This window comes from Hypomesus transpacificus, chromosome 9 (assembly GCF_021917145.1).
Source record: "Hypomesus transpacificus isolate Combined female chromosome 9, fHypTra1, whole genome shotgun sequence".
Lineage (NCBI taxonomy): Eukaryota > Metazoa > Chordata > Actinopteri > Osmeriformes > Osmeridae > Hypomesus > Hypomesus transpacificus.
Window position 1 is genome coordinate 3,083,615 of NC_061068.1, and position 24,542 is coordinate 3,108,156.

The window sequence follows — 24,542 nt, forward strand, 5'->3', positions numbered from 1 at the left end:
CGATATATAATGCCTTTTGCTCAACAGAACAGATCTCATGTTGCAATGTCTTGGGGGCGGAACCCGGTGGAATGTGTCAGAAGAACGCCCTCTGTTTTTGTTTGAGTTTGGAAGAATCCAATCCCCCACTCAACGTACCAGAAAAAATACTGTAGTTAATTAAAATACAAATTACACCAACAATGGATTATTGTTTGCCGTGGAATATTAGTGAACGTAATCCTTCTTGGAAGTGGCACGTTTGACTTCGGTTCGGTGTAATGCCGATTTTCGAATAATGTATGCCTCTTCTTTGTGAAATGGTTCGCTCCTGGTTTGAATCTGACAGCGCTGCGAAACCCGGACATAACGATTCTTCAATACCCTACCAACATTGAATGCAAGCGAAATTTTTGCCAAACACCAGCTTGCCAAGCCAAACACTCACATACTTTATTTAACTGAACATCACCAACGTGTGGGTAAGCAAACTTTATTTTTCCTCTTTTTTTATGAGTTACTTTAAGATGACCGAAAAGTTTACAAATAAGTGGTCTGATAATGACCCCATTGTATTTAAATGTTAGAACGTTGTCAATTCCGTACACCTACAGTAACTAACTCTTCTAATGAATGCAGTTACAATGCCGAATGTAAACGAGGTAAAAGAAGCGAATGGAGAGACACCGATCGACATACCTTGTCTTCAGAAACTGGACTCTCCCACAGGTAGGATACACACCACTTATTATGGGTACTGGATTAATCCCAAAGTGAATTTACGGTTTTACAGCAGTCCAGATGAACAGAAAGAAAATGAAAAAACATAAAACTATATGTTTCTTTATATTTACATCTAAAGAGACAACTGTTTAAACTGTTACAGTCAATCAATCCTTGAACGTGCCTCTCCTCCCTTTCACTCTTTACCCCCCTCTCCTCCTCTCCCTCTCTTCCTCCCCCCCCCTCTCCTCCTCTCCCCCCATCTCTCCCTCTCTTCCTCACCCCCTCTCTCCCTCTCTCCCCATCTCTATTCCTACCCCTCCTCTCCCCCCCATCTCTCTCCTCTCTCCCTCGTCCTCTCCCCTGCTCCTCCCCAGGCAGTCCCACTAAGGGGACCCCCTTACCAGAGCGGGCGGAGCTGGAGGGCTGTGTCTCCAACCTCAGCCTGGCCCACGAGATTGTGATGAACCAAGACTTCTGCTTTAGACAGACCAGCCCACCCAAAGACAGGTAGGGGTGTCTCACAGCCCTCCCAAAGACAGGTAGGGGTGTCTCACAGCCCTCCCAAAGACAGGTAGGGGTGTCTCACAGCCCTCCACCCATCAACCACATCATAGTTGGGATCATTTGTAATTATCAGCAATAGAAACGTCAGTATATTTGACGTGAATTGAATTAAAATCCCTTAAGAACGCATAGCAGTTGCCCTCATAAATACTTGTGGTTGAAACGGTCCTCAGTCTGGAGGGGAGGGTGACGGAGGTGGTTCACCGAGCCTTCTGGGACGTTCTCCAGGAGCAGCTGTCCAGCTGCCCTCCAAACTACAGCCATGCTGTCACCTTGCTGCAGGAGGTCAAGGCTGTGAGTCCAAGCCGGAGGTTTGTTTTCAAATGTGGGACTTTTTAAAATGATAACTGACTGGATGTGTGTGTGTGTGTGTCTCTGTGTGTCTGTGTGTGTCTGTGTGTGTGTGTGTGTGTGTGTCTCTGTGTGTGTGTGTGTGTGTCTCTGTGTGTGTGTGTGTCTCTGTGTGTGTGTGTGTGTGTGTGTGTCTCTGTGTGTGTGTGTGTGTCTGTGTGTCTCTGTGTGTGTGTGTGTGTCCGTGTGTGTGTGTTCAGACCCTTCTCTCCCTACTCCTGCCTGGCCATGCCAGGCTGCGCGCCCAGCTGGATGAGGTTCTCGACCTGCCTCTGATCCAGCAGCAGGCACACCACGGGGCCCTGGACCTGCCCCGCCTGGCCGCCTACGTCACCAGCACCATGGGCTCCCTTTGTGCCCCCGTACGGGACCCAGACATCCGGGCCCTGCAAGGCCTCTCAGACCCAGTGGACATCCTCAGGTAAGGGGCAGGGGACAGGGGCAGCAGGGGGTCCCTGAGGTGGATGGTGGGTAAGGGAGGGTGGAGCTCAGTGGTTAGAGCATTTGAACGATCAAGAGGGTGTAGCGTGCTACACTGTTGTTTCGGATAAAAGGGTCTGCTAAATGAATAGATTATTGTTCCAACACTGATGGCACAGGATCCTTTAATGTTGAATGTGAAAGGCTGTGGTGTGCTGCTGCAGGGACATCCTGCGGGTGCTGGGACTGATGAAGACCGACATGGTGAACTTCACCGTCCAGAACCTGAGGCCACACCTGCTCCAGCAGGCTGTCCAGTACGAGCGGACCAAGTTCCAGCAGATCCTGGACAAGGAGCCAGGTGAGGAACCAGCCAGGTGAGGGTCTCTCCAGGTGAGGGATTCCCCAGGTGAGGGTCTCTCCAGGTGAGGGCCTCTCCAGGTGAGGGTCTCCCCACGTGAGGGTCTCTCCAGGTGAGGGTCTCTCTGAGGTGAGGGTCTCTCCAGGTGAGGATCTCTCCAGGTGAGGGTCTCTCCAGGCGAGGATCTCTCCAGGTGAGGGTCTCTCCAGGCGAGGGTCTCTCCAGGCGAGGATCTCTCCAGGTGAGGGTCTCTCCAGGTGAGGGTCTCCCCAGGTGAGGGTCTCTCCAGGTGAGGGTCTCTCCAGGTGAGGGTCTCCCCAGGTGAGGGTCTCTCCAGGTGAGGGTCTCCCCAGGTGAGGGTCTCTCTGAGGTGAGGGTCTCCCCAGGTGAGGGTCTCCCCAGGTGAGGGTGTTTCCTGGTGAGGGTCTCTCCAGGTGAGGGTCTCTCTGAGGTGAGGGTCTCTCCAGGCGAGGGTCTCTCCAGGTGAGGGTGTTTCCTGGTGAGGTCTCTCCAGGTGAGGGTCTCTCTGAGGTGAGGGTCTCCCCAGGTGAGGGTCTCCCCAGGTGAGGGTGTTTCCTGGTGAGGGTCTCTCCAGGTGAGGGTCTCTCTGAGGTGAGGGTCTCCCCAGGTGAGGGTCTCCCCAGGTGAGGGTCTCTCTGAGGTGAGGGTCTCCCCAGGTGAGGGACTCCCCAGGTGAGGGTCTCTCTGAGGTGAGGGTCTCCCCAGGTGAGGGTCTCTCCAGGTGAGGGTCTCCCCAGGTGAGGGTCTCTCTGAGGTGAGGGTCTCCCCAGGTGAGGGACTCCCCAGGTGAGGGTCTCTCTGAGGTGAGGGTCTCCCCAGGTGAGGGTCTCCCCAGGTGAGGGTCTCTCCAGGTGATGGTCTCCCCAGGTGAGGGTCTCTCTGAGGTGAGGGTCTCTCCAGGTAAGGGTCTCCCCAGGTGAGGGTCTGCGTCTCCAGATGTAAAGAGTTTTTCTCTCTAAACCTGTTTTTCAAAGAAATGTCAAACTCTCTTGGTTCTCAAACCCAAGGCAGGATCATTGATAGGACTTCAGAACTTTATTAGCACATAAAGCCACAGTTCTGAAACCTCAGTTCTCTCCTCTTCATCCCCCAGCCTCTCTGGACCGCACCACTGCATGGCTCCGAGGGGCTGCCCAAGAGTTCGTATCTAAGCCCTCATCAGGACCGGAGGGGGTCCCCCCCCCCCCTGATGGTGCTCCTGGTTCAGTCAGCCCCACGGCCGTCCTCAACAGAGCCTGCCTGAACCTGCTCCGCTGGGACCCACAAGACCACAACTACCCCGAGGTAGAGAGGCCTCTGCCCCTAGGCCTCCACCTAGGGCTAGAGATGGAGATGATGCAAAGTTCTGAGATCAGGTGTACACAGTTAGATACTGTTTGTATTTGATAGTGCCTGTGAATGTAATTGCTAGATTAGCTTATTTTAGTTTACTCTCACTGTCCCACTGTCTTTCCCTCTCTCCCTCTCTCAGACGGTTGTGATGGATCGGGTCCGTCTGGATTCTCTGGGTCGGAGTCTGAATCTGCTGGTTCTGGAGGCTGCAGTACTTCTGTTGACCACCACTCATTGTGGGGGCACTGTTTCCTCGCAGCATGGGTTTGTAGGTAAACTGAAGAAGACCATCACTGCCCTGTTGGAGGGCAGTCACAGCAGGTAAGAAGAGATGAGTTAGTACCTTGGCTGTCACTGGGAGAAGATAAAACACTAAGAATAAGTAGCAGTTCACCTTCTCTGAAAGGTCAGCAGTGATGGAATTTTAGATTGCGGCTCTTCCAGGGATTGTGTTAGTTGCTGTTCTCCAGTCCTCCTTGTCCACACAGAGCCGTTGGAAGTCTTGGCTCTGACACCAGACACGGATTAAGGAAAATAATAATTATTATTATTTTCAAAGCTGAAAGACACACGTTCCAAAAAAAGACTAGCGGATCAGGTTTCCATGGATTTCGTTCCCCGTCCCGTAAGCTAGGAGGACGACCAATGAAAAGGGAGCATAGCCAAGCAGCCGTTGCTGTGGGAGACCCTTTTCACACTCATCCTGCTGGGGTGGAAGTTGTGGTCCACTCCGCCCTGAGGGAGGGGCAGCGTGTCACTGTTTCTGTGCTGCTTCCAGGAGCTGCGACCTGCAGGGGGCGCTGCAGGGCCTCGCGGAGCAGGTGCTGGTGCAGGTGCGGAGCGTCCAGGAGGGGAGCGTCCAGGAGGGGAGCGTCCAGGAGGGGCCGCTGCTGGACAGAGACGGACTGGAGCTGCTGAAGAGACAGATCTCAGATCTGGGGAAGGCTGACAACCCTGTCCGCAAGCTCATAGGTGAGTGTGTGTGTGTGTGTGGGGGGGGGTGGATTGTTATATAAACACCACTATTGATAGTCATATAGCATCCCTCCCTCCCCCTCTCCCTTCATCTTTCTCTTCCATCTCCCCATCCCCTCACTCCACTCCCACCTCTCTCTCTCTCTCCCCTCGTCTGTTCATCGTTCTCTCCCTTTCCATCCCTCACTCTTTCTATCCTACCACCCCCACCACTCCCCTCATCCTTCCATCCTTCTCTCCCTCTCTTCCCCCCTGTCTCCCTCCTTCCCTCCCCCCCGTCCCAGGGGAGAGAGTATGGGGCTACCTGCAGGCTACGCTGGAGGCCGGTTCCCAGCAGGGGGCCCCGGCCCCGCCCCCAGCCCTGCGCCTGGTGGGGGCTGAGCTCACCTCGCTGGCCTCCTCCTTCTGGAGAATCCTCCACTTCAACCGCTCTGTGTTCGGGCCCTTCTACGCCCCCATCCTCAGGAAGGTCCTGTTCCCAGAGAGAGAGGCTGAGATGGGGGAAGACTCCCGCTAGACCCCCCCCCCCCCAGCCTGGAGCTCCACCTCGCTAATAAGCTGCTGGATCACTCAGGAGACAGAGACAGTGTGTTGTATATTGTTCAACTGTAGGATCATGTAAATATGTGTTTTGTAAAAAATGAAGAAAAAAAAGTAGTTTCTTTTTTTTGCATTGTTGTGTCATAACTGGAATATGCTTTGGTGGTTTTGCGTGTAAAATCATATTTCTATAGTTTCCGTCAGAAATGGTCAACTGTTACATATATTTAACAATGTTCCAGAAATGTAGTGAGGTGTTTATTCTTACTGTTGGAAGGTTTTGGTTATTTTCCTTTTGATCTGCAGTTTGGGATTAAATAGTTTACAAGTTCATGTGTGTTAACTAGTAGACAACAGCATTAACCAAAGATAGCAAGTCCTTTTCTTTCAAATAAAATGACAGTAATCTTTCTGAACTGGAATTAGCCTACTGTGTGTCTTCTGTTGGGGTAAACATTCTGATGACAAATGTAAATTATATCATTAGAAACTCCGATATAGCAGTAAACATAAGAAATAAGTCAATTAGTTTTTCATAGTATTATTTAATTTCATATATATATTGCTTTGAAATTTGAAACAGTATTACATTATCATTGAGTAACCATGCTCTGTCCACAGTCATGGGCAAAGCGTTGTATGCTGGTACAGTAGTTCAACACGTTCTAACACAGCTCATGAACCTTCCTACGGATCGTCCGCCGGTCATCTGCTACAGAGCTTATCTCCGGAGAGGATCAGCAGCGGCTCGCGTGATCTACAGCAGGTGCGTAGGTTTGTTTTCAAATGTTGGTGAGACAGCTTTTTTAACGCGGCCGTTAGATAAAATGTTCTTAATATAAATGTGTGTGTGTGGGGGGGTATTTTGACTAGGATTGGGGGGTTGTGTCCCCCGTCTCCCTCGGGATTTCTGCCAATGTGTGTGTGTGCGGGGGGGGGGGGGGGGGAATCTTTCAATTTTCAAAGTGTTTATAATGAATCCTACGCCCCTGGTTTACAGTACCTACAGCACATGGACGAGGCTGGTTCCGCCAAAACCAGCCCGACCTTCTACGATGACTTTTCACCTGACAAGAGAGGTGGAGTGACTGACAGGTGACAGACAGATCCCTGGGAAGTGAGCCTCTTCAGATACCGCTGCTGGACCAGTTTCCTCGCCACTCAGGGCTGTGAAGCCTAACAGCGTGAATCTCTTCATCCTCCACTCTTTTGCTTTTAACACGCACGCACACATTCTCAACGGTCGCTCCCCCATTCCACTCACAGACGGGTGTCCGGGAACTTGAACGTTGGAGCGAGCTACACAAGAGAGACACTGATGTTAAAAGACCGAAACATGCACAGCTATGACATGCCACCAAAACTGTGTTCACTTTAAATAGCCTCAGTTGTTTAAAAATGTAAGGCTTATCCATCCACATCCAGCACGCTTACTGGAGCGGGTTAAATGTGTCGCTACGTTACTTTCAACATGGATGAACATAAACACACAGCGCGACAGGTTGGCCTAATGATCATGGTGGATAGAATGGAGGTGAGATGAGGTGCCGTGTTTTGCTCGACAAAAAATGAAAACTAAACAGGACGGTAAAAAAAAAAAAAAAAAAAAAAAAAGAACCATGGAAACCCAAAGTGGTCCAGATTCCACCACAACAACAGGCACCTCAGCTGTGCGCGTGCGGTCATGGGTGCAGAACACGAGCGCAGCATGCGTCAGAAGAGTCGCTACAACAGAAGACAACAGTCGTGACAATAGTGCCAGTTACACAGCTATGCTACAGGACAGAAGCCCCAGAATGCGCCAGCGTTCAGACATTCCCCAGTGAGGCCCCTGATAGATACGCGGGGGTGAGAAGAGTTGAACAGCCATTAGCGGCACAAACAGACGAACGGAGAGGAGAGATGGGACTAACTGCACCCAGTGCAAACAGACTTTGGACAGTACAGCACACAGAGCAGACAGACATGTGTGGCAGACAGACAGGGAGAGACCACAGCTGAGAGACCCCGTGGGGCACCGTGAGATATAGCCTACACAATAATCGCTTGTTCACACCTTCAAATGTTTCTCTAACACGTCTGTAATTCACAGACCTGTGTGCTTCTAAACGGAATGACTGTGTTCAGGCTGGGAGCAGCCGCGATCACCACGTCAGGGGAAATTGGATGCGACGTGAACGTACATCCCGTGAAAAATTCGACGCTAACTGAAGGAGAGCCAAAACACTTGCTCAGATGAAGACAGTAGCATCAAATGGATCCGTGTCATTCGGGATGTTGAGAATCGTGTCACACAATACGCCTAGATGAGTATGCTCCATGCTTGCTTTGATTGACTGTTTAATGCTATCATCAATGCAATCAGCAATCACAGTTGTTTTAAAAACATTATTTACCAAATTTGATTTGAAAACAGTATCCTTGGGGTTCCTCTCTGAAGATATTTCAGTATTTCACGGTCTGACTGAACACCACATACTAGTAGGCCTAAACATAAAAATGTTCTATTCTGGTATCAAAATAAGGGCAAATGAAGAAACAGTTCTGACACAGTGCTGTTCTATGGAACTGTCTCTGTTCATTCCCTCAGTAGCTACAGTACACACACACACACACACATGCACGCACATGCACGCACGTACACACACACACACACACACACCCTGTCCAGTTGCAGGGCAGGGCCAGCAGGAGTTGTACTGGTTCATTCCCAGCTCCCAGCTGTAGTGTGCATCATGACATCACAGGTTCAAAATGGCGGCCAGCCAGCAGGAAGTGAGTTCGTGCAGTTCAGGAAACAGGGAGATGGTAGGGGAGGCCTACAGATTCAAAGATGGATGGATTGAAGTAAGGCTGGATCACAGACAAGCTGTCATGAGTGTGCGTGTGTGTGTGCGAGTGAGTGTGTGCAGGGACGTGGTTCAGTTCTTAGTCCAGAGAGGAGGATATTCAGGAAGCCTGTTACAGAAGGATCAGAAATGCTTAGAAAAAGAGTTTGTTTTGCCGAGCTTCGTTGTTTGTCTGTCATATCTCAGTCCGTCTGGCTTCCTGCTACATAAGGCCAGACTGGGAGCGGCTTCTCCCCACAGCGCCTCACAGTGGTAGATTCCTGGTAAGACAGGACAAGCTACAGATGGGAAAAGAAACTTGCCTGAGGGGTTTGTTTAACAAACAAACTAAACGAAAACAAATAAAAGCAAAGGTAAACAAAGGAATAAACAGACATAATAGATAGGTGGCAGCAGAGGGCAGACATGGGTTTGCTTGGGCATTTATAATAATTATAATAATAATAATAATGCAATTGTTTAGTAGATTCTTTTTTATCCTAAGCAATACTATGGTCTGTAGTTAAACTACTACCACAGTACTACCACTGAGACATGCCCAACCTGACATTAGATCCTCCATTCTGCATTGAGACAAAATAATCTGTGATAGATTCCCCAGAAAACTAGTCCCTTGTGCATTGGATGGTTCAGGGCCTTAAGAGTAAGGACATTTCCGTATAAATAAACATGAAACTGTCATTCACTATTACTAAAAAACAGAATAAGGCTACTTGTCTTCACTAAATATGTCATCGGATGGTTGGATGCAGATGCAGGTAGTTGTGGGGAAAAGGAGGAGGAGGAAGTTTGGTTGAGAGAGCAGGTCGACCTATCGTCAGTCAGCAGTTCAGTCCAGATGCATCCAGAAGGTCCATGATAGGCTGCAACAGGAGGAGGGGCTTAGGACTGGGAGGGTAGGGGATGTGGAGGGCACTGGGGGGGGCCCTGAGGAAGGGGGCCAGCCCTGAGGGAGGGGGCCGGGGGAGGGGGGCAGCCCTGAGGGAGGGGGCCGGGGGGGGGGGGCAGCCCTGAGGGAGGGGGCCGGGGGGGGGGGGGGGGCAGCCCTGAGGGAGGGGGGCGGGGGGGGGGCAGCCCTGAGGGAGGGGGGGGGGGGGGGGGCAGCCCTGAGGGAGGGGGCCGGGGGGGCAGCCCTGAGGGTCTGTCACAGTGAGAAGGCACAGGGCTTGTGTGAGAGAGAGAGAGAAGGAGAGAGGGACTAGGGTCTAGGAGGTTGTGACGGGGCTACGTTCTGGTACTGGGTCAGGCTAGGGTGGGGTGGGCTGGGGAGGGGGCAGCCGTGGTGGGTGGGCTGGGGAGGGGGCAGCCGTGGTGGGTGGGCCTCAGAATATGGTGGTCTCGTACTTGGTGCTGGCTGGACGCCTGCTGGGGTCTCTGGGGTTGAAGAGCCAGGCGGTGCTGCCTAGGGACAGCCTGTCTGGATCCTCCTCCAGAGGACCAATCTGCCAGGGGGAGGGGGGGAGAGGGGATGTGAGGGAGGGGAGGGGAGGGGAGGGAGAGGGGAGGAGATGTGAGGTAGGGGAGGGGATGTGAGGGAGGGGAGGGGGAGAGGGGGGAGGGAGAGAGGAGGGGGAGAGGGGAGAGGGGAGGGAGAGGGGAGGGGATGTGAGGGAGGGGAGGGGAGGGGGAGAGGGGGGGAGGGAGAGAGGAGGGGGAGAGGGGAGGGTGGAGGGGGAGAGGGGAAGGGAGAGATGAGGGGAGAGGGAAGGGAAGGGGAGGGGGGGAGGAGGGTGGAGGGAGAGAGGGTGTGAGACGCCTGGAGAGGAGAGTCCAGCGTTCATACACCTGACTGCAGAAACACACACATACAGAGACGCACCCACACACACAGACACACACATACAGAGACGCACACACAGACACACACATATGCAGACGCTCTAAGCCCAGCTAACCCAGATAACACCGTCCCTATCTCTCTCTCCTCTCTCTCTCTCAGCAGGGACTCAGGGGAACACAACCATCACACACATGTTTAAACACACACACTCACACACGCTTCCACACACACACAGACACGTGCTTCAGTTAGCCAACCTGCTGGGATAACTACCCAGGTACACACAGCCATGGTCTCCATATTGTAATCGTTCTTATCAGGGTGGGTTTACAACAGGGCTGTCATGTATCACCCAGCACATCCTGCTCGACCAGGAAGCTCTCTGGGTGATTCCAGACCTCCTTCCTGGTCGTAGAAACAAAATCATTCCATAATCTCTGGAGTCGAAAACATCTGACCAACGCCACCTCTTGGTAAGAACTCAACAAACCACTTAAAACATAAATGTTGATGACCGTCTCCCCACTAAGCATTTAGACTACACAGCACTTCACTCACAAGCCAGAAAGATAAGTGATCTTTTCTTAAAATAAAAAAGAGAACAAGCTTTAATGGAATGATGAGAGAGCAGAGTGTGATACGAAGCAGCACAGCTGACATCATCCATCTCATTTCGACACGTCTGCGTTAAAAGAAGATGCAAAGGAAAATGGAGTGCTCTGCATGAAGAGCATCGCAACCAATCATGAGAGAGAGGACAGAGGGAGGAGATTATGGAGGGAGGATGGAAGGCGATGTGGAGATGATGGAGGGAGGATGGAGGGTGATGTGGAGATGATGGAGGGAGGATGAGGGGTGATGTGGAGATGATGGAGGGGTGATGGAGGGCTGATGTGGAGATGATGGAGGGAGGATGGAGGGAGGGAGGAGACCTGGACTGCAGGGCTAACATAGCTCAGGGTGAGGAAGGAGGGAGGATGGAGGGAGGGAGGAGTAGAGGAGGGAGGAGACCTGGACTGCAGGGCTAACAGAGGTCAGGGTGAGGAAGGAGGGAGGATGGAGGGAGGGAAGAGTAGAGGAGGGAGGAGACCTGGACTGCAGGGCTAACAGAGGTCAGGGTGAGGAAGGAGGGAGGATGGAGGGAGGGAGGAGTAGAGGAGGGAGGAGACCTGGACTGCAGGGCTAACAGAGGTCAGGGTGAGGAAGGAGGGAGGATGGAGGGAGGAGTAGAGGAGGGAGGAGACCTGGACTGCAGGGCTAACAGAGGTCAGGGTGAGGAAGGAGGGAGGATGGAGGGAGGGAGGAGTAGAGGAGGGAGGAGACCTGGACTGCTGGGCTAACAGAGGTCAGGGGGAGGAAGGAGGGAGGATGGAGCGAGGGAGGAGTAGAGGAGGGAGGAGACCTGGACTGCAGGGCTAACAGAGGTCAGGGGGAGGAAGGAGGGCCGGTGCGTGGTACAGCTGTGACAATAACAGCAGCGACAGTCCAGCACAGGTGCACCCTGGGAAACAAGAGGACCAAGAAGACAAGAACACAGACACGTTACACAGGGGAACAGCAGAAGAAGAGGGAACTGCTGAAATGTTACAAAGGAAAACAGCAGAAGAAGAAGGAACTGCTGAAACGTTACAAAGGAAAACAGCAGAAGAAGAAGGAACTGCTGAAACGTTACAAAGGAAAACAGCAGAAGAAGAAAGAGGAGCTGAGAGATTTTACTGGTATTTAAACTCACCACGGCAAAAGGAATGATGAGAACAAGCCAATTGAGAATACGTTATTAATAAAGAATGAACTAGATATATCTGAATGGATGTGATTTATTTAGGTTTCAGTAGTTGTTGTGGAGATAAAGTGAGCGGCTGTTCTCCAGGGGAATGTTAGCTACGAAGGAGGAGAGACTTCCTGAATTCGACCCAGAAATACGGCATTAATAAAACAAGACACGTTTTACCAATAATGAAAAAACGACGGATTCATACAACGCAAGAGATTCAGTTTTAGACTTCTGTACTTGTGTGGGTGAAAAAAGTAAAAAGGATTAGAAATAAAAACTGTTTTATTCAAGACCCCCCTGGTCCCAGTATCCTGCCCTCTGGTCTCTGCAGACCTCACATGGGACAGATGATGAACCAAGGTGACCGGTGTGCATGCTTAAACACGCTCAGCTGTGTTGAGTCAGAGGCCTGACATGTTCACGGTCAGCTTCACCCAGGCCTTGTCATATTGAGTCAGAGGGGCGGATCAGAGCAAGGGCTCTGGGCCTGCATACATATGAACACAGTTAACACAGCGCTGATCAATACTGAGGAGCAGTAGAGACTAACCTGCAGGATCGGCTCTACTGATCAATACACACACCTCTACCATGGTCTCTGACTCCACACCTCCACCCTGCCCTCTCCCTCCACCCTGCTCTCTGCCTCCACACCTCCACCCTGCTCTCTGCCTCCACCCTGCCCTCTGCCTCCACCCTGCTCTCTGCCTCCACACCTCCACCCTGCTCTCTCCCTCCACCCTGCTCTCTGCCTCCACACCTCCACCCTGCTCTCTGCCTCCACCCTGCTCTCTGCCTCCACCCTGCCCTCTCCCTCCACCGTGCTCTCTGCCTCCACACCTCCACCCTGCTCTCTGCCTCCACCCTGCCCTCTGCCTCCACCCTGCCCTCTCCCTCCACCCTGCTCTCTGCCTCCACCCTGCTCTCTCCCTCCACTCTGCTCTCTGCCTCCACCCTGCCCTCTCCCTCCACCCTGCCCTCTGCCTCCACACCTCCACCCTGCCCTCTGCCTCCACACCTCCACTCTGCTCTCTGCCTCCACCCTGCTCTCTGCCTCCAGTACATCCACCCCAGTACCCCACCCCATCCACCCCAGTACCCCACTCTCCACCCCAGTACATTGTACTGTACTGCTGGCACAAAACTGACTCACTTTGACAACCCCGCTAAGGTTGTTGCTGTATGTGAAACTTTGAAAACACCCAGTTCTCATCTGATCACTGTTTATGCACGCACGCAAACACCCACACAAGCACACACACACACACACACTCTCAGACATTACCACACACACACAGCTGGCTGGGTGATACTAACTGTAGTTCTCCTCATGCTGCTCCAGTTATGAGAGACAGGTCTGCTGGCTTTGGTCTCAATGACCTCTGACACCAAAGAGGCCGGGGGCACATACTGCCTGGCCCGGGCCTGCAGAGCGATCTGATAGGCCACCTCAAATGCCTGTCCCAGCGTCAGGATGATCTCATAGGTTTGTGTCTGGAAAGGAAGACACAGAGTCAACAGGAAGTCCCAACCAGATGAAGATTATTTACTAATCAACACTGATGTCCTGCCTTGCTCTGAAAAGCCTCCTAGTTAATCAAGTTCTGTAACGAGGCAATCGGGAGATGAACACGGATATACATCAGTTGTTGCTATGGTTTCGCGCGTCCAGACTCACCACTTCCACTGTGCTAAACACGTGACAGAAGTGGTGACCACTCTTCAGGTCCTTAGTGATGTAGGCGAACGTGTGGAGGTCATCTGGGTCCTGGGCTGCACACGAGATGTTCCTGATCTCGTGCTCGGCTACTATGGTCTGGAGGAACAGCAAGTTAGGTACTGTGGTCTGGAGGAACAGCAGGTCAGGTACTGTGGTCTGGAGGAACAGGAGGTCAGGTACTGTGGTCTGGAGGAACAGCAGGTCAGGTCCTGTAGTCTGGAGGAACAGGAAGTCAGGTACTGTGGTCTGGAGGAACAGCAAGTCAGGTACTGTGGTCTGGAGGAACAGCAGGTCAGGTACTGTGGTCTGGAGGAACAGCAGGTCAGGTACTGTGGTCTGGAGGAACAGCAAGTCAGGTACTGTGGTCTGGAGGAACAGCAGGTCAGGTACTGTGGTCTGGAGGAACAGCAGGTCAGGTACTGTAGTCTGGAGGAACAGCAGGTCAGGTACTGTGGTCTGGAGGAACAGCAGGTCAGGTACTGTGGTCTGGAGGAACAGCAGGTCAGGTACTGTGGTCTGGAGGAACAGCAGGTCAGGTACTGTGGTCTGGAGGAACACAGGTCAGGTACTGTGGTCTGGAGGAACAGCAAGTCAGGTACTGTGGTCTGGAGGAACAGCAAGTCAGGTACTGTGGTCTGGAGGAACAGCAGGTTAGGTACTGTAGTCTGGAGGAACAGCAGGTCAGGTACTGTGGTCTGGAGGAACAGCAAGTTAGGTACTGTAGTCTGGAGGAACAGCAGGTCAGGTACTGTGGTCTGGAGGAACAGCAGGTCAGGTACTGTGGTCTGGAGGAACAGCAGGTCAGAACTGGCATGTATGGTGACTCACACCTCCATCTAGCGGAGGAAACAGCGAGGCTGGGTAGAGGCTGGAGGGAGGCTAAATGGAATCTGAATAGTCTCTTACCTTGGTGGCTGCATCGATAAAGCGAACCCCTTTATAGGTGATGGACAGGATGACCACAGGGCCTTTCTTAGAGTCCTTTGATTTCTGAGAAAAGAGAAGTGAGAAGGGGAGGGGAGGTGGAGGGGAAGGGAGGGGAGGGGAGGTGGAGGGGAAGGGAGGGGAGGTGGAGGGGAGGTGGAGGGGAAGGGAAGGGAAGGGAGGGGAGGGGAGGGGAGGGGAGGGGAGGTGGAGGGGAAGGGGAAGGGAGGGGAGGTGGAGGGGAAGGGGAAGGGGAAGGGGAGGGGAGGTGGAGGTGGAAGGGAGGGGAGGTGGAGGTGGAAGGGGAAGGGGAAGGGAGGGGAGGTGGAGGAGAAGGGAGGGGGAGGGGAAGGGAAGGGAGGTGGAGGTGGAAGGGGAAGGGGAAGGGAGGGGAGGTGGGTGGAGGTGGAGGTGGAGGTGGAGGGGAAGGGAGGGGAGGGGAGGTGGAGGGGAAGGGGAAGGGAGGGGAGGTGGAGGGGAAGGGAGGGGAGGTGGAGGGGAAGGGGAAGGGGAAGGGATGTCGGGATGAAGTCAGATAGTCACAGCTGCTGTCCTGAGGACTCATCTGCCACACCCAGACTCTGACTGCACATCATCCATCAATGCATCTTTATCCATTAACTTCACTCACTCACTCACTCACTCACACTCATTCAGTCTCTCATGCATGGACTGTGGATCTACCCTGATCTTAGCACAGGCTTCTTGAGTGGACTCGATCCCTCGTAGATCCCTGATGATCATGGATCCCAGATACTGCAGGAGGAGGAGCAGGTCAGGATAAGGTGCCTGCTTTGAGACAAGCTGTGGTCATGCATGAAACACATTTAGATGCAAAGCCTTCCCACAACAACACCAACAACACCAACACCTTCCCAAAACAAAACCAACTCTTGCAGATCTCAAAAGTATTTCTTAAATGTATGCACTAAACATAAGCTAAGTGTAACTTTGTGCCATTACAGCAGTTAATGTTTAATTCAGTGAAGTTCAAGTTCAAATAAACTCAGTGAAGTTCCCAAAGTCAAGAGACTTTTAACTCAGGTGTGTTGGTGAGAGAACAGGTGTGAGAGGGCGACAGGATGAGGGTTCAGATGAGAGGGTGACAGGATGAGAGGGTGCCAGGGTGAGGGTGACAGGGTGAGGATGTGACAGGATGAGGGATCAGATGAGAGTTCAGATGAGAGGGTGACAGGATGAGAGGGTGCCAAGGTGAGGGTGTGACAGGGTGAGGATGATAGGATGAGGATGATAGGATGAGGATGTGACAGGGTGAGGATGACAGGGTGAGGATGACAGGGTGAGGATGACAGGGTGAGGATGACAGGGTGAGGATGACAGGGTGAGGGTGACAGGGTGAGGATGACAGGGTGAGGGTGACAGGGTGAGGATGTGACAGGGTGAGGATGTGACAGGGTGAGGATGTGACAGGGTGAGGATGACAGGGTGAGGATGTGACAGGGTGAGGATGACAGGGTGAGGATGACAGGGTGAGGATGACAGGGTGAGGGTGACAGGGTGAGGGTGACAGGGTGAGGACGACAGGGTGAGGACGACAGGGTGAGGGTGACAGGGTGAGGGTGACAGGGTGAGGATGTGACAGGGTGAGGGTATGACAGGGTGAGGGTGTGACAGGGTGAGGGGTGTGACAGGGTGAGGATGACAGGGTGACCCACGCTGGCCTCGTAGCCGCAGGACTCCAGGATGAGCTTCTCAGGCTGGTGGTGCCAGCCGGACACGGTGGTGTAGGACGCAGACTGGCTGGGAGGCCTCAGGGCTGGGCGGGGCTCCCAGTGACGCTCACTCTGACGGTCCTGCGGGGGAGAGGGGGAGGAGAGAGAGGGGAGGGGAGAGGGGGGAGGAGAGAGAGGGGAGGAGAGGAGAGAGAGGGGAGGAGAGAGGGGAGAGGAGAGAGTGGGGGAGAGGGGAGAGGAGAGTGGAGAGGAGAGAGAAGGGAGGAGAGGGGAGAGAGGGGGGATGGGGAAGGAGAGAGAGGGGAGAGGAGAAAGGGGGGAGGAGAGAGGGGGGCGAAGAGAGGGGAGAGGAGAGAGGGGGCGGAGAGAGGAGAGAGAAGAGAGCGTGGGGAGGAGAGAGGGGGGAGGAGAGAGGGGGGAGGAGAGAGGAGAGAGGAGAGAGGAGAGAGGAGAGAGGAGAGAGGAGAGAGGAGAGAGCGTGGGGAGGAGAGAGGGGGGAGGAGAGAGGGGGGAGGAGAGAGGAGAGAGGAGAGAGCGTGGGGAGGAGAGAGGGGGGGAGGAGAGAGGGGGGAGGAGAGAGGAGAGAGGAGAGAGGAGAGAGGGAGAGGAGAGAGGAGAGAGGAGAGAGGAGAGAGCGTGGGGAGGAGAGAGGGGGGAGGAGAGAGGGGGGAGGAGAGAGGAGAGAGGAGAGAGCGTGGGGAGGAGAGAGGGGGGAGGAGAGAGGGGGGAGTTACAGAGAGACACAGAGATATACAGATCATAGAAGGAGCCATGCAGAGATACTGACAACGGAGCGGGGCCTCTCGCTGTACGATCTGAGCGACGTGCTGCAGTCCTGCTCCCTCCTGCGCCCCCCCTCCCCCGGCAGCAGCAGGTCCATGGAGCGGCTGGTGTGAGGGTCCACTTGGGACAGGGGGGACGGGCCCTGGGACAGCAGGTCCTGGAACTGCACACACACACGGACACACAGGGACACACACACACGGACACACACACAGACACACAGGGACACACACATGGCCCAGAGATATCATGGTTGTTATAACAGCCTTCTGATCTGCTGCTGAACTTCATCAGATGAATGCTAGAGAGCTATCATGGCCAGAGGGGTTTCTGAGGGGTGTGACTCTATGGGAGGCTGTACAGCAGGGGCTGTCGTCTAGGTGACACACAAGCATACATCCTATTCCCACTAGCATTTCCTGCGTGAGCACAATGACATGAGCAGTGACGCGTGGGAGGGGGAAGGGGCATGGGTGCTTGTTCATTTGATAGTCCTCTACACCCCACAGTACTACCCAACACCCTGTGTTACAGAACATCAGCAGCATGGCTGGTCCTGACAGGGTAACGGCGAGGGGGGACACTATTTCACACGGGACGACATCACTTTGGCCTGTCATAGTGACATAGCTGTGTGATGTCATAGTGACATAGCTGTGTGATGTCACAGTGACATAGCTGTGTGATGTCCCAGGGACAGCTGTGTGATGTCATAGTGACAGCTGTGTGATGTCCCAGTGACAGCTGTGTGATGTCATAGTGACAGCTGTGTGATGTCCCAGTGACAGCTGTTTGATGTCATAGTGACAGCTGTGTGATGTCATAGTGACAGCTGTGTGATGTCCCAGTGACAGCTGTGTGCTGTCCCAGTGACAGCTATGTGATGTCATAGTGACAGCTGTGTGCTGTCATAGTGACAGCTGTGTGCTGTCCCAGTGACAGCTGTGTGCTGTCCTGGTGCAGGCCCAGAGCTGTGTGCTGTCCTGGTGACAGCTGTATGCTGTCCTGGTGCAGGCCCAGAGCTGTGTGCTGTCCTGGTGACAGCTGTGTGCTGTCCTGGTGCAGGCCCAGAGCTGTGTGCTGTCAGGGGGCGTGACCCTCACCCTGATCTGGGGAGAGGCGCTGGGTCTTGGTGGGCGCCTCCTCGTAGGGCCGCTCTGCCAGCGAGGCGATGATCCTCTTCCTGTGTCCCAGAGGGACGATCTTCAGGACCTGCGGAGGAGGACACAGCGTCCTGGTCATCATGTCTTCTCCTGCCACACTGGACACACACTCTGCTGGGGACGCCTGTGTGTGTGTGTGTGTATAACGGCACTGACACTGATATGGACAGGTGGTTACGGGTACAAAACACACACAAACACACACACACAATCATACAAACTGACATTCCCACACCAGTGTTGGCTAACAACCTGGAGGCAGACAGAATGAACTCTCCTCAATAATTAATCTCCAATCTGTGTAGCTTTAAGCTCCTCAGGCCTGGCTCCTCCCCCAGGATCTGTCACTCACAAAACACTGGTGAGAAGCTGAGGAGGAGATGAGGAGGTCAAGACAGGAAGTGAGGAATAGAGTAGAGAAGAGGAGGAGAGGAGAGGAGGAGAGCAGAGGAGGAGAGTAGAGGAGGAGAGGAGAGGAGAGGAGAGGAGGAGAGGAGCGGAGGAGAGGGGTGAGTAGTTGCTGGTCTATCATGTAGTCTAGGTTCTCGTGGGAGAGTGAACGTCCTCACGTTGACAATCTCCAGCTCCCAGAGGTTCTTTACACAGTCCAGGGTGCGGTAGCCGCTGGACAGGAAGTTGGGCAGGTACTCCTGCAGGCCCAGAACATCCAGCCAGGAGGAGAGAGAGGAGCTACCATCACAACCCAGAGCCTTCACCTGGAGGAAGAGTGGGAGGAGGGGTTAGAGGAGGAGGGTTAGGGAAGGAGGAGGGGTTAGAGGAGGAGGAGAAAGGGTTAGAGGAGGAGGGGTTAGGGAAGGAGGAGGGGTTAGAGGAGGAGGAGAAGGGGTTAGAGGAGGAGGATGGGTTAGAGGAGTAGGAAGAGGAAGAGGAGGGGTTAGAGGAGGAGGATGAGGAAGAAGAGGAGGAGGAGGGGTTGGAGGAGGGGGGTTGGAGGAGGAGGAGGAGGAGGAGGAGAGGTACCTTCGGCAGGTTTCGGGCTGCATGGAGGATCTTCTTCCTGTGTCCAGGATCAGTGATTCCCATGTCTCTGAGGTCCATATCCTCCATTACGTTACTGCCCTACACACACACACACACACACACACACACACACACACACACACACACACACACACACACGCACGCACACACAATAGTCTTACACATCATTGAGTGGAATGTCATTACATTGCAACATTCCCTACAGACAAAAAACACACACACACAATCTATCTCTCTCACATACATACACACACACAAACACTATCTCTCTTACACACACACACACTTTTTGTTCTGGAATAGCACAGTGGAAGGACGTAGGAGTCAAATAAATTGCGCATGCCAAACATAATCAATCTCGTCTAATGCAACAGCAGCAAGACTCAGCCAATCAGAGCAGCAGCAGGATCAATCCTGACCTGCAGTGTTGAGACATGGTAGAGAAGAGAGGAGAGAGATGAGAGGAGAGCGGAGAGAGGGGAGAGGAGGATTGAGGAGAGGAGAGAGGAGAGGAGACGAGGATTGAGGACAGGAGAGAGGAGAGGAGGAGAGGGCCCGCTAACTGGACCCAAACACAAGGTCCGCAACATCTCCCTGCACCGACACCAAGCTGGAGACACAACACTGTGATCTCCTGGTGTGTGTGTGTGTGTGTGTGTGCACACTGCCTCGTCATCCTGCTCAGGCTGTGGAGGGGAACATACAAGCAGAGCCTTGAAAATGTGCAGCTAAGCGTTTCTGCTGTTGGGCCACTGCAGACGGCCTCGCTCCAGACAAGCATGGAACACAGAGCTGCTCTGCTCTGCCTCCAGGAGGGCTGCAGCTAGCATGGAACACAGAGCTGCTCTGCTCTGCCTCCAGGAGGGCTGCAGCTAGCATGGAACACAGAGCTGCTCTGCTCTGCCTCCAGGAGGACTGCAGCTAGCATGGAACACAGAGCTGCTCTGCTCTGCCTCCAGGAGGGCTGCAGCTAGCATGGAACACAGAGCTGTTCTGCTCTGCCTCCAGGAGGGCTGCAGCTAGCATGGAACACAGAGCTGCTCTGCCTCCAGGAGGACTGCAGCTAGCATGGAACACAGAGCTGCTCTGCCTCCAGGAGGGCTGCAGCTAGCATGGAACACAGAGCTGCTCTGCCTCCAGGAGGGCTGCAGCTAGCATGGAACACAGAGCTGCTCTGCCTCCAGGAGGACTGCAGCTAGCATGGAACACAGAGCTGCTCTGCCTCCAGGAGGGCTGCAGCTAGCATGGAACACAGAGCTGCTCTGCTCTGCCTCCAGGAGGGCTGCAGCTAGCGGAGTACTGATCCAGATCACAAACTGATCACCACCCAGATAAACAACGAGGGACGTCATCAAGGAACTGAAATAAACACACACATATGTATGCACACACACACACACGCACACACCATCCTCAATAGAATCATGGGAAGTTGGGGGGGTAATCGGATGTTTTACAGGCTGCGTTGTGAGAGTCGGAAGCTCACGCTCACGCTGAGAGCAGAGTGAGAAGAGAGAACTCCCTCACATGACAGAAGGTAGAAGATCTGTCTGGTGTAAACATCTCAGGGTGTGTGGATTTGGTTGCTGTCCTCAGTAGTATAAAGACAAGGCTGTCAGAAGCGTACGACAACAAACATGGTGACCGAGGAGGAAGAGGTGTTCATGTCATGAGAGGAAGGCAGAAACAGCTGCAGCAGGAACAGGCTGCAGCTGCACACCATGAGACAGGGGCTACACACCGTGAGACAGGGGCCGACAGCAGCACAGACGGATGGTAGCGGTGGTGTAGAGGGAGATGAGGACAGACAGGCAGTACATTATTCATAACTCCTCCACCGCTGGGCAGAGGAGCCAGCAAACAAAGGGCACACTAGCACACTGGGGGGGCACATGAGGTGGGGGGGGGGGCATGTTCCCTACACCAGGGGCACCTGTAACCACAATAATATGTACCACACCACGTATTTCTACTCTTACACATTCACTCTGTGTGTGCGCCTGTGTGAGTGTGTATGTGAGTGTGTGTTAACAATCATTTAACATGTTAAAGGATCATGCAGTAGAAATGGTTTGATGACGCATCCCTATCTGAGATGGGTGAAACTTAATGTTGTTTTCACACTATGAAAATGACATTTTGGTCTGATGGTCGATGGCAAGAGCCGGGCTCAATCCCCCTCCAGGTACACACACACACACACTACACACACACACACAAGCACTGTACACACACACACACATACACACAAGGACAACACAACAAGAGATAATGAGGAAATTAGATCTGGGAAATGGAAGTTCTTGTGGAAAATACGTAGTTTCATCTTGCAGGCTGCTGTGACCTTTCCTAGCGACAGCCTCCAAGCCCTTGTAAATATCCACTGCTAATTTGTCCTGTGACACGCTCATCAGTTATCTACCTATCGTAGCTCTGCCTCCAGACACATCAGTCATGTGACAGGAAGGAAAATGCCAGCTCTGCAGAGCTCCAATGCAGACACATTTCTCCTCTGGATGGAGTCCAGTGAATGACAAAGGGACTCTACATGTTATGCTCTCTCCAAGAATCAACGTCCCACACCGATCATCCAGTGAGCACTCGTGCAAAAGTTGCAGTAACACAGTTAAGAGACAGGAATCATTTTATATCAATAGTTCATCCGTTTACTTTTTTTTTTCATTTAATATATACTAAATAAACTATAAAACATTATACACTAGTATCAACTAACCCTGATAGTACCACCTAACCATTGAAGATGGAAGGTGCTTCTTTTAGAAACAAGTCACAAATCTTCTGGAACCCTGGTTCTTAATGTTCTGGAACACGGCTAACTAATGTTCCATGGCTCTATTACAAGGGTATTAAATTCAGGGGGGAAGCAAGATAGTTGTTTTGCAGAGTCACTGCCAAATGCTGGATCTGGTTTCTTTGACCCCTTTTCCATCAATGCATTTTGGGTGCTGGTTCGGAGCCAGTGCTTAATCTCGAACCAGTTCTTTCTTTTACGACAACCTAAGAACTGGCGAACCAGGGAAAGTGGTTACATTGCTGGTCTAGAATTAAGAACCGCTTGGGGCGGGGTTACCGTGACCAACAAGACGAACAGAATCCTTTTACCGCCATTTCTATAAGTTTAACTATTCATATTTTAACCAAACGGCCACCTACACTAAACGTGTAAACCAGCATCTGAATTAAAATGTGACGTGAAATGGGCAGTGTGGTTGCTGAAAATGTACTTATTTCAATGATGAAATGGCTATATTGTAAATTTGCTCCGAACTTTCAATAACCTAGCTAGCATCAGTGCAGAGTCTGGGCTGAGGGCGCTAGCGTTGCTGGGAAAGATGAGACGTATACAGTGACATCATGACGTGGCTCTGTGGTGGCTATGTAGCCCGTGGAAAAGCAAACCGGTTCTTAGAAGGCTCGCTAATTGAACCAGCTCTAGCACCAGTTCCCAACTAGCTCCCGGTTCACTTTGGTGGAAAGGGGGTATCAGTGATGTCTTCCAGTGAAGCTGGCACGTCCCCCTCTCTTTCTGAAACATACCTGCCAAATTGCAGCTGAATCCCTTCATCCACCTCTTCCCTAAAGCTCACCCGACACAATCACAAGGGTTCGTGATTTTCAGAAAAGAATAGATCTTCTCTACCTTGTAATTCCTTTCAGACTGCCCAGACAATACAATCATGCATCTCTTGTCTGTGTTGAATCATATAATACATGATCCATTTGACCATGCTACAAAATGTAAATATTATATTTGATCATGGAAATAGAGTACATCTGTGTTGCTGTTGATGTAATGTAGTGAGAGCCTGCATGGTGCATGGTGCATGGAGCATGGAGCGTGGTGTCTGGTGCGTGGTGCATGGTGTATGGAGCATGGAGCGTGGTGCATGGAGCAAGGAGCATGGAGCATGGTGTATGGAGCATGGAGCATGGGGTATGGAGCATGGAGCATGGTGTATGGAGCATGGTGTATGGAGCATGGGGTATGGAGCATGGAGCATGGTGTATGGAGCATGGTGTATGGAGCATGGAGCATGGTGTATGGAGCGTGGTGCATGGAGCGTGGAGCATGGTGTATGGAGCATGGTGCATGGTGTATGGAGCGTGGTGCATGGAGCATGGAGCATGGTGTATGGTGTATGGAGCGTGATGCATGGTGCATTGTGCATGGAGCGTGGTGCATGGTGCATGGTGCAGTGAGTACTTAAATCTGCCGCTCTCCCGTGAGGAGGAGGAGAACCAGGATGGAATGACTGTAAATGAGTGACGATTGGGGATCCAGAAAAAATACGTTGATAGGTTTTAGTTGTCTAGGTGACAAGCTAATATATTTTATCGCAGTTCACTCTGCGGACATAATTCAGCATGTGGTCATGTGGGGGGGAAGGGTCAGAAAGAGTTATGGAGGGGACAGGAAAAGGGAGGAGAGGGGAGGAAATATAAGAGAAAGAGGGAGAGAAAGGGAGAGAGAGGTGGGGTAGAGAGAGAGTGAGAGATAGGGGTAGAGAGAGAGTGAGAGATAGGGGTAGAGAGAGACAGAGAGAGACAGAGAGAGAGAGAGAGAGAGAGAGAGAGAGGGGTAGAGACAGAGAGAGAGTCTGTGGACTGCTTTGGCAACTGTGATTAATTTAAACATCCAATAAAGCATTTATAATTGAAATCGATATCAGGAGAGAGAGAGAGAAGGTCAAGTGAGGAGAGGTAAAGCAAAAGAGAGAGAAAGAGGTGTAGAGAGAGATGTGGAGAGAGAGAGTCACAGTCAACACACAATCATCATCAACAGGGGCGCTGTGAGTGCTGCCCGTAACTCACCATGAAGCGCAGGTCGTCAAAGCCGTTGAGCAGCAGCTTGCTCTCGTACTGCGGGAATCCCACGCGCTCCAGCCACTCTCCCACCGTCTGGTCCAGCAGGGCCTCCCGGCCGCCCCCTTCTGCTGACACAGGGAAGCGCTTGAGCAGGGAGAAACCGTTCAGCCGGTAGCAGCGGCACTCAGAGGACGACAGGTGGCATTGCCACATCATCCTGGGGCAGCGTAGGCACCAGGGAAGCAGGCTGGGAGACAGGGTCCAGACCGGGGGGCCCCGGGGCCCACGAGGGGGGCGGGGGCCGGGCTAGTCTGACACCGGGGGAGGAGAGACCTCCACTGGAGGCCCTGCCCAGCCTTCTTGGGGAAGATGTGAGGACGGGGTGGGAGGCCAGGGGAGTGAGGACGGGACGGACGCGTGGGCTGTCTCTGGATGTGACTGGACGGGTGTGGGCGCTGTGACAGGGGAGCTACAGGAGGAGAGGAGCCCGTTTAAATACCGATTCTTGATGAAGTAATTGATATTTATTAAACGGTGGCCATCTGGCATCTGCCACCAAACTGGTACGCAAGAAATCTCCCGTCTCCGCCTCCCCAAACAGTTAGCTAGGTAGTAGATAGGTAATAAGTAGACAGTAGGTAGATAAGTAAGTGCAAAAAGGGGGTCATCTGAGAATGCAGAATATTCTAAACCTTCCGGCCACAAAGCTCCACTAGACAACAGAACTGCCAGCGCAAAGATCTCCGGTTCTAAGTTC

General features: G+C 52.7%; 2 protein-coding genes across 3 annotated transcripts in view; one reads left to right on the forward strand and one right to left on the reverse strand.

The window, feature by feature from the left end:
• The first annotated feature begins 87 nt into the window (after positions 1-87).
• Positions 88-5,691, forward strand: LOC124471497 (T-complex protein 11-like protein 1). 2 transcript variants are annotated; one of them, XM_047026003.1, is made up of 10 exons: positions 88-461; positions 619-708; positions 1,080-1,212; positions 1,443-1,563; positions 1,821-2,041; positions 2,265-2,401; positions 3,516-3,772; positions 3,894-4,075; positions 4,533-4,726; positions 5,014-5,691. In XM_047026003.1, the coding sequence occupies exons 2-10, from the start codon at positions 624-626 to the stop codon at positions 5,244-5,246; spliced, it is 1,563 nt and encodes a 520-aa protein (XP_046881959.1). In that variant the 5' UTR covers positions 88-461; positions 619-623; the 3' UTR covers positions 5,247-5,691. The 2 variants fall into 2 exon arrangements, with proteins under 2 accessions (XP_046881959.1, XP_046881960.1); XM_047026004.1 differs by having other exon boundaries at positions 89-461; positions 3,516-3,706.
• A 142-nt stretch (positions 5,692-5,833) lies between these two features.
• anks1ab (ankyrin repeat and sterile alpha motif domain containing 1Ab) overlaps positions 5,834-24,542 on the reverse strand; it is a 26,012-nt gene continuing 7,303 nt past the window's right edge. The window contains exons 3-14 of the mRNA XM_047025019.1: positions 23,792-23,910; positions 18,938-19,036; positions 18,526-18,672; positions 17,906-18,005; positions 16,798-16,964; positions 15,993-16,130; positions 15,001-15,072; positions 14,299-14,382; positions 13,351-13,488; positions 12,990-13,166; positions 11,301-11,399; positions 5,834-6,568 (exon numbers count right to left, since the gene is read on the reverse strand). Of these exons, the coding sequence (XP_046880975.1) occupies positions 6,530-6,568; positions 11,301-11,399; positions 12,990-13,166; positions 13,351-13,488; positions 14,299-14,382; positions 15,001-15,072; positions 15,993-16,130; positions 16,798-16,964; positions 17,906-18,005; positions 18,526-18,672; positions 18,938-19,036; positions 23,792-23,910 (1,379 nt within the window). The 3' untranslated portion in view covers positions 5,834-6,529. The remainder of the gene's footprint in view (positions 6,569-11,300; positions 11,400-12,989; positions 13,167-13,350; positions 13,489-14,298; positions 14,383-15,000; positions 15,073-15,992; positions 16,131-16,797; positions 16,965-17,905; positions 18,006-18,525; positions 18,673-18,937; positions 19,037-23,791; positions 23,911-24,542) is intronic.

Excerpts from the sequence above, each read along its gene's own strand:
- LOC124471497 (XM_047026003.1), top strand. The coding sequence starts at position 624 with ATGCCGAATGTAAACGAGGTAAAAGAAGCGAATGGAGAGACACCGATC. Across the intron at positions 709-1,079 it reads GAAACTGGACTCTCCCACAG|GCAGTCCCACTAAGGGGACC; the intron begins GTAGGATACACA and ends GCTCCTCCCCAG. Across the intron at positions 4,076-4,532 it reads TTGGAGGGCAGTCACAGCAG|GAGCTGCGACCTGCAGGGGG; the intron begins GTAAGAAGAGAT and ends TGCTGCTTCCAG.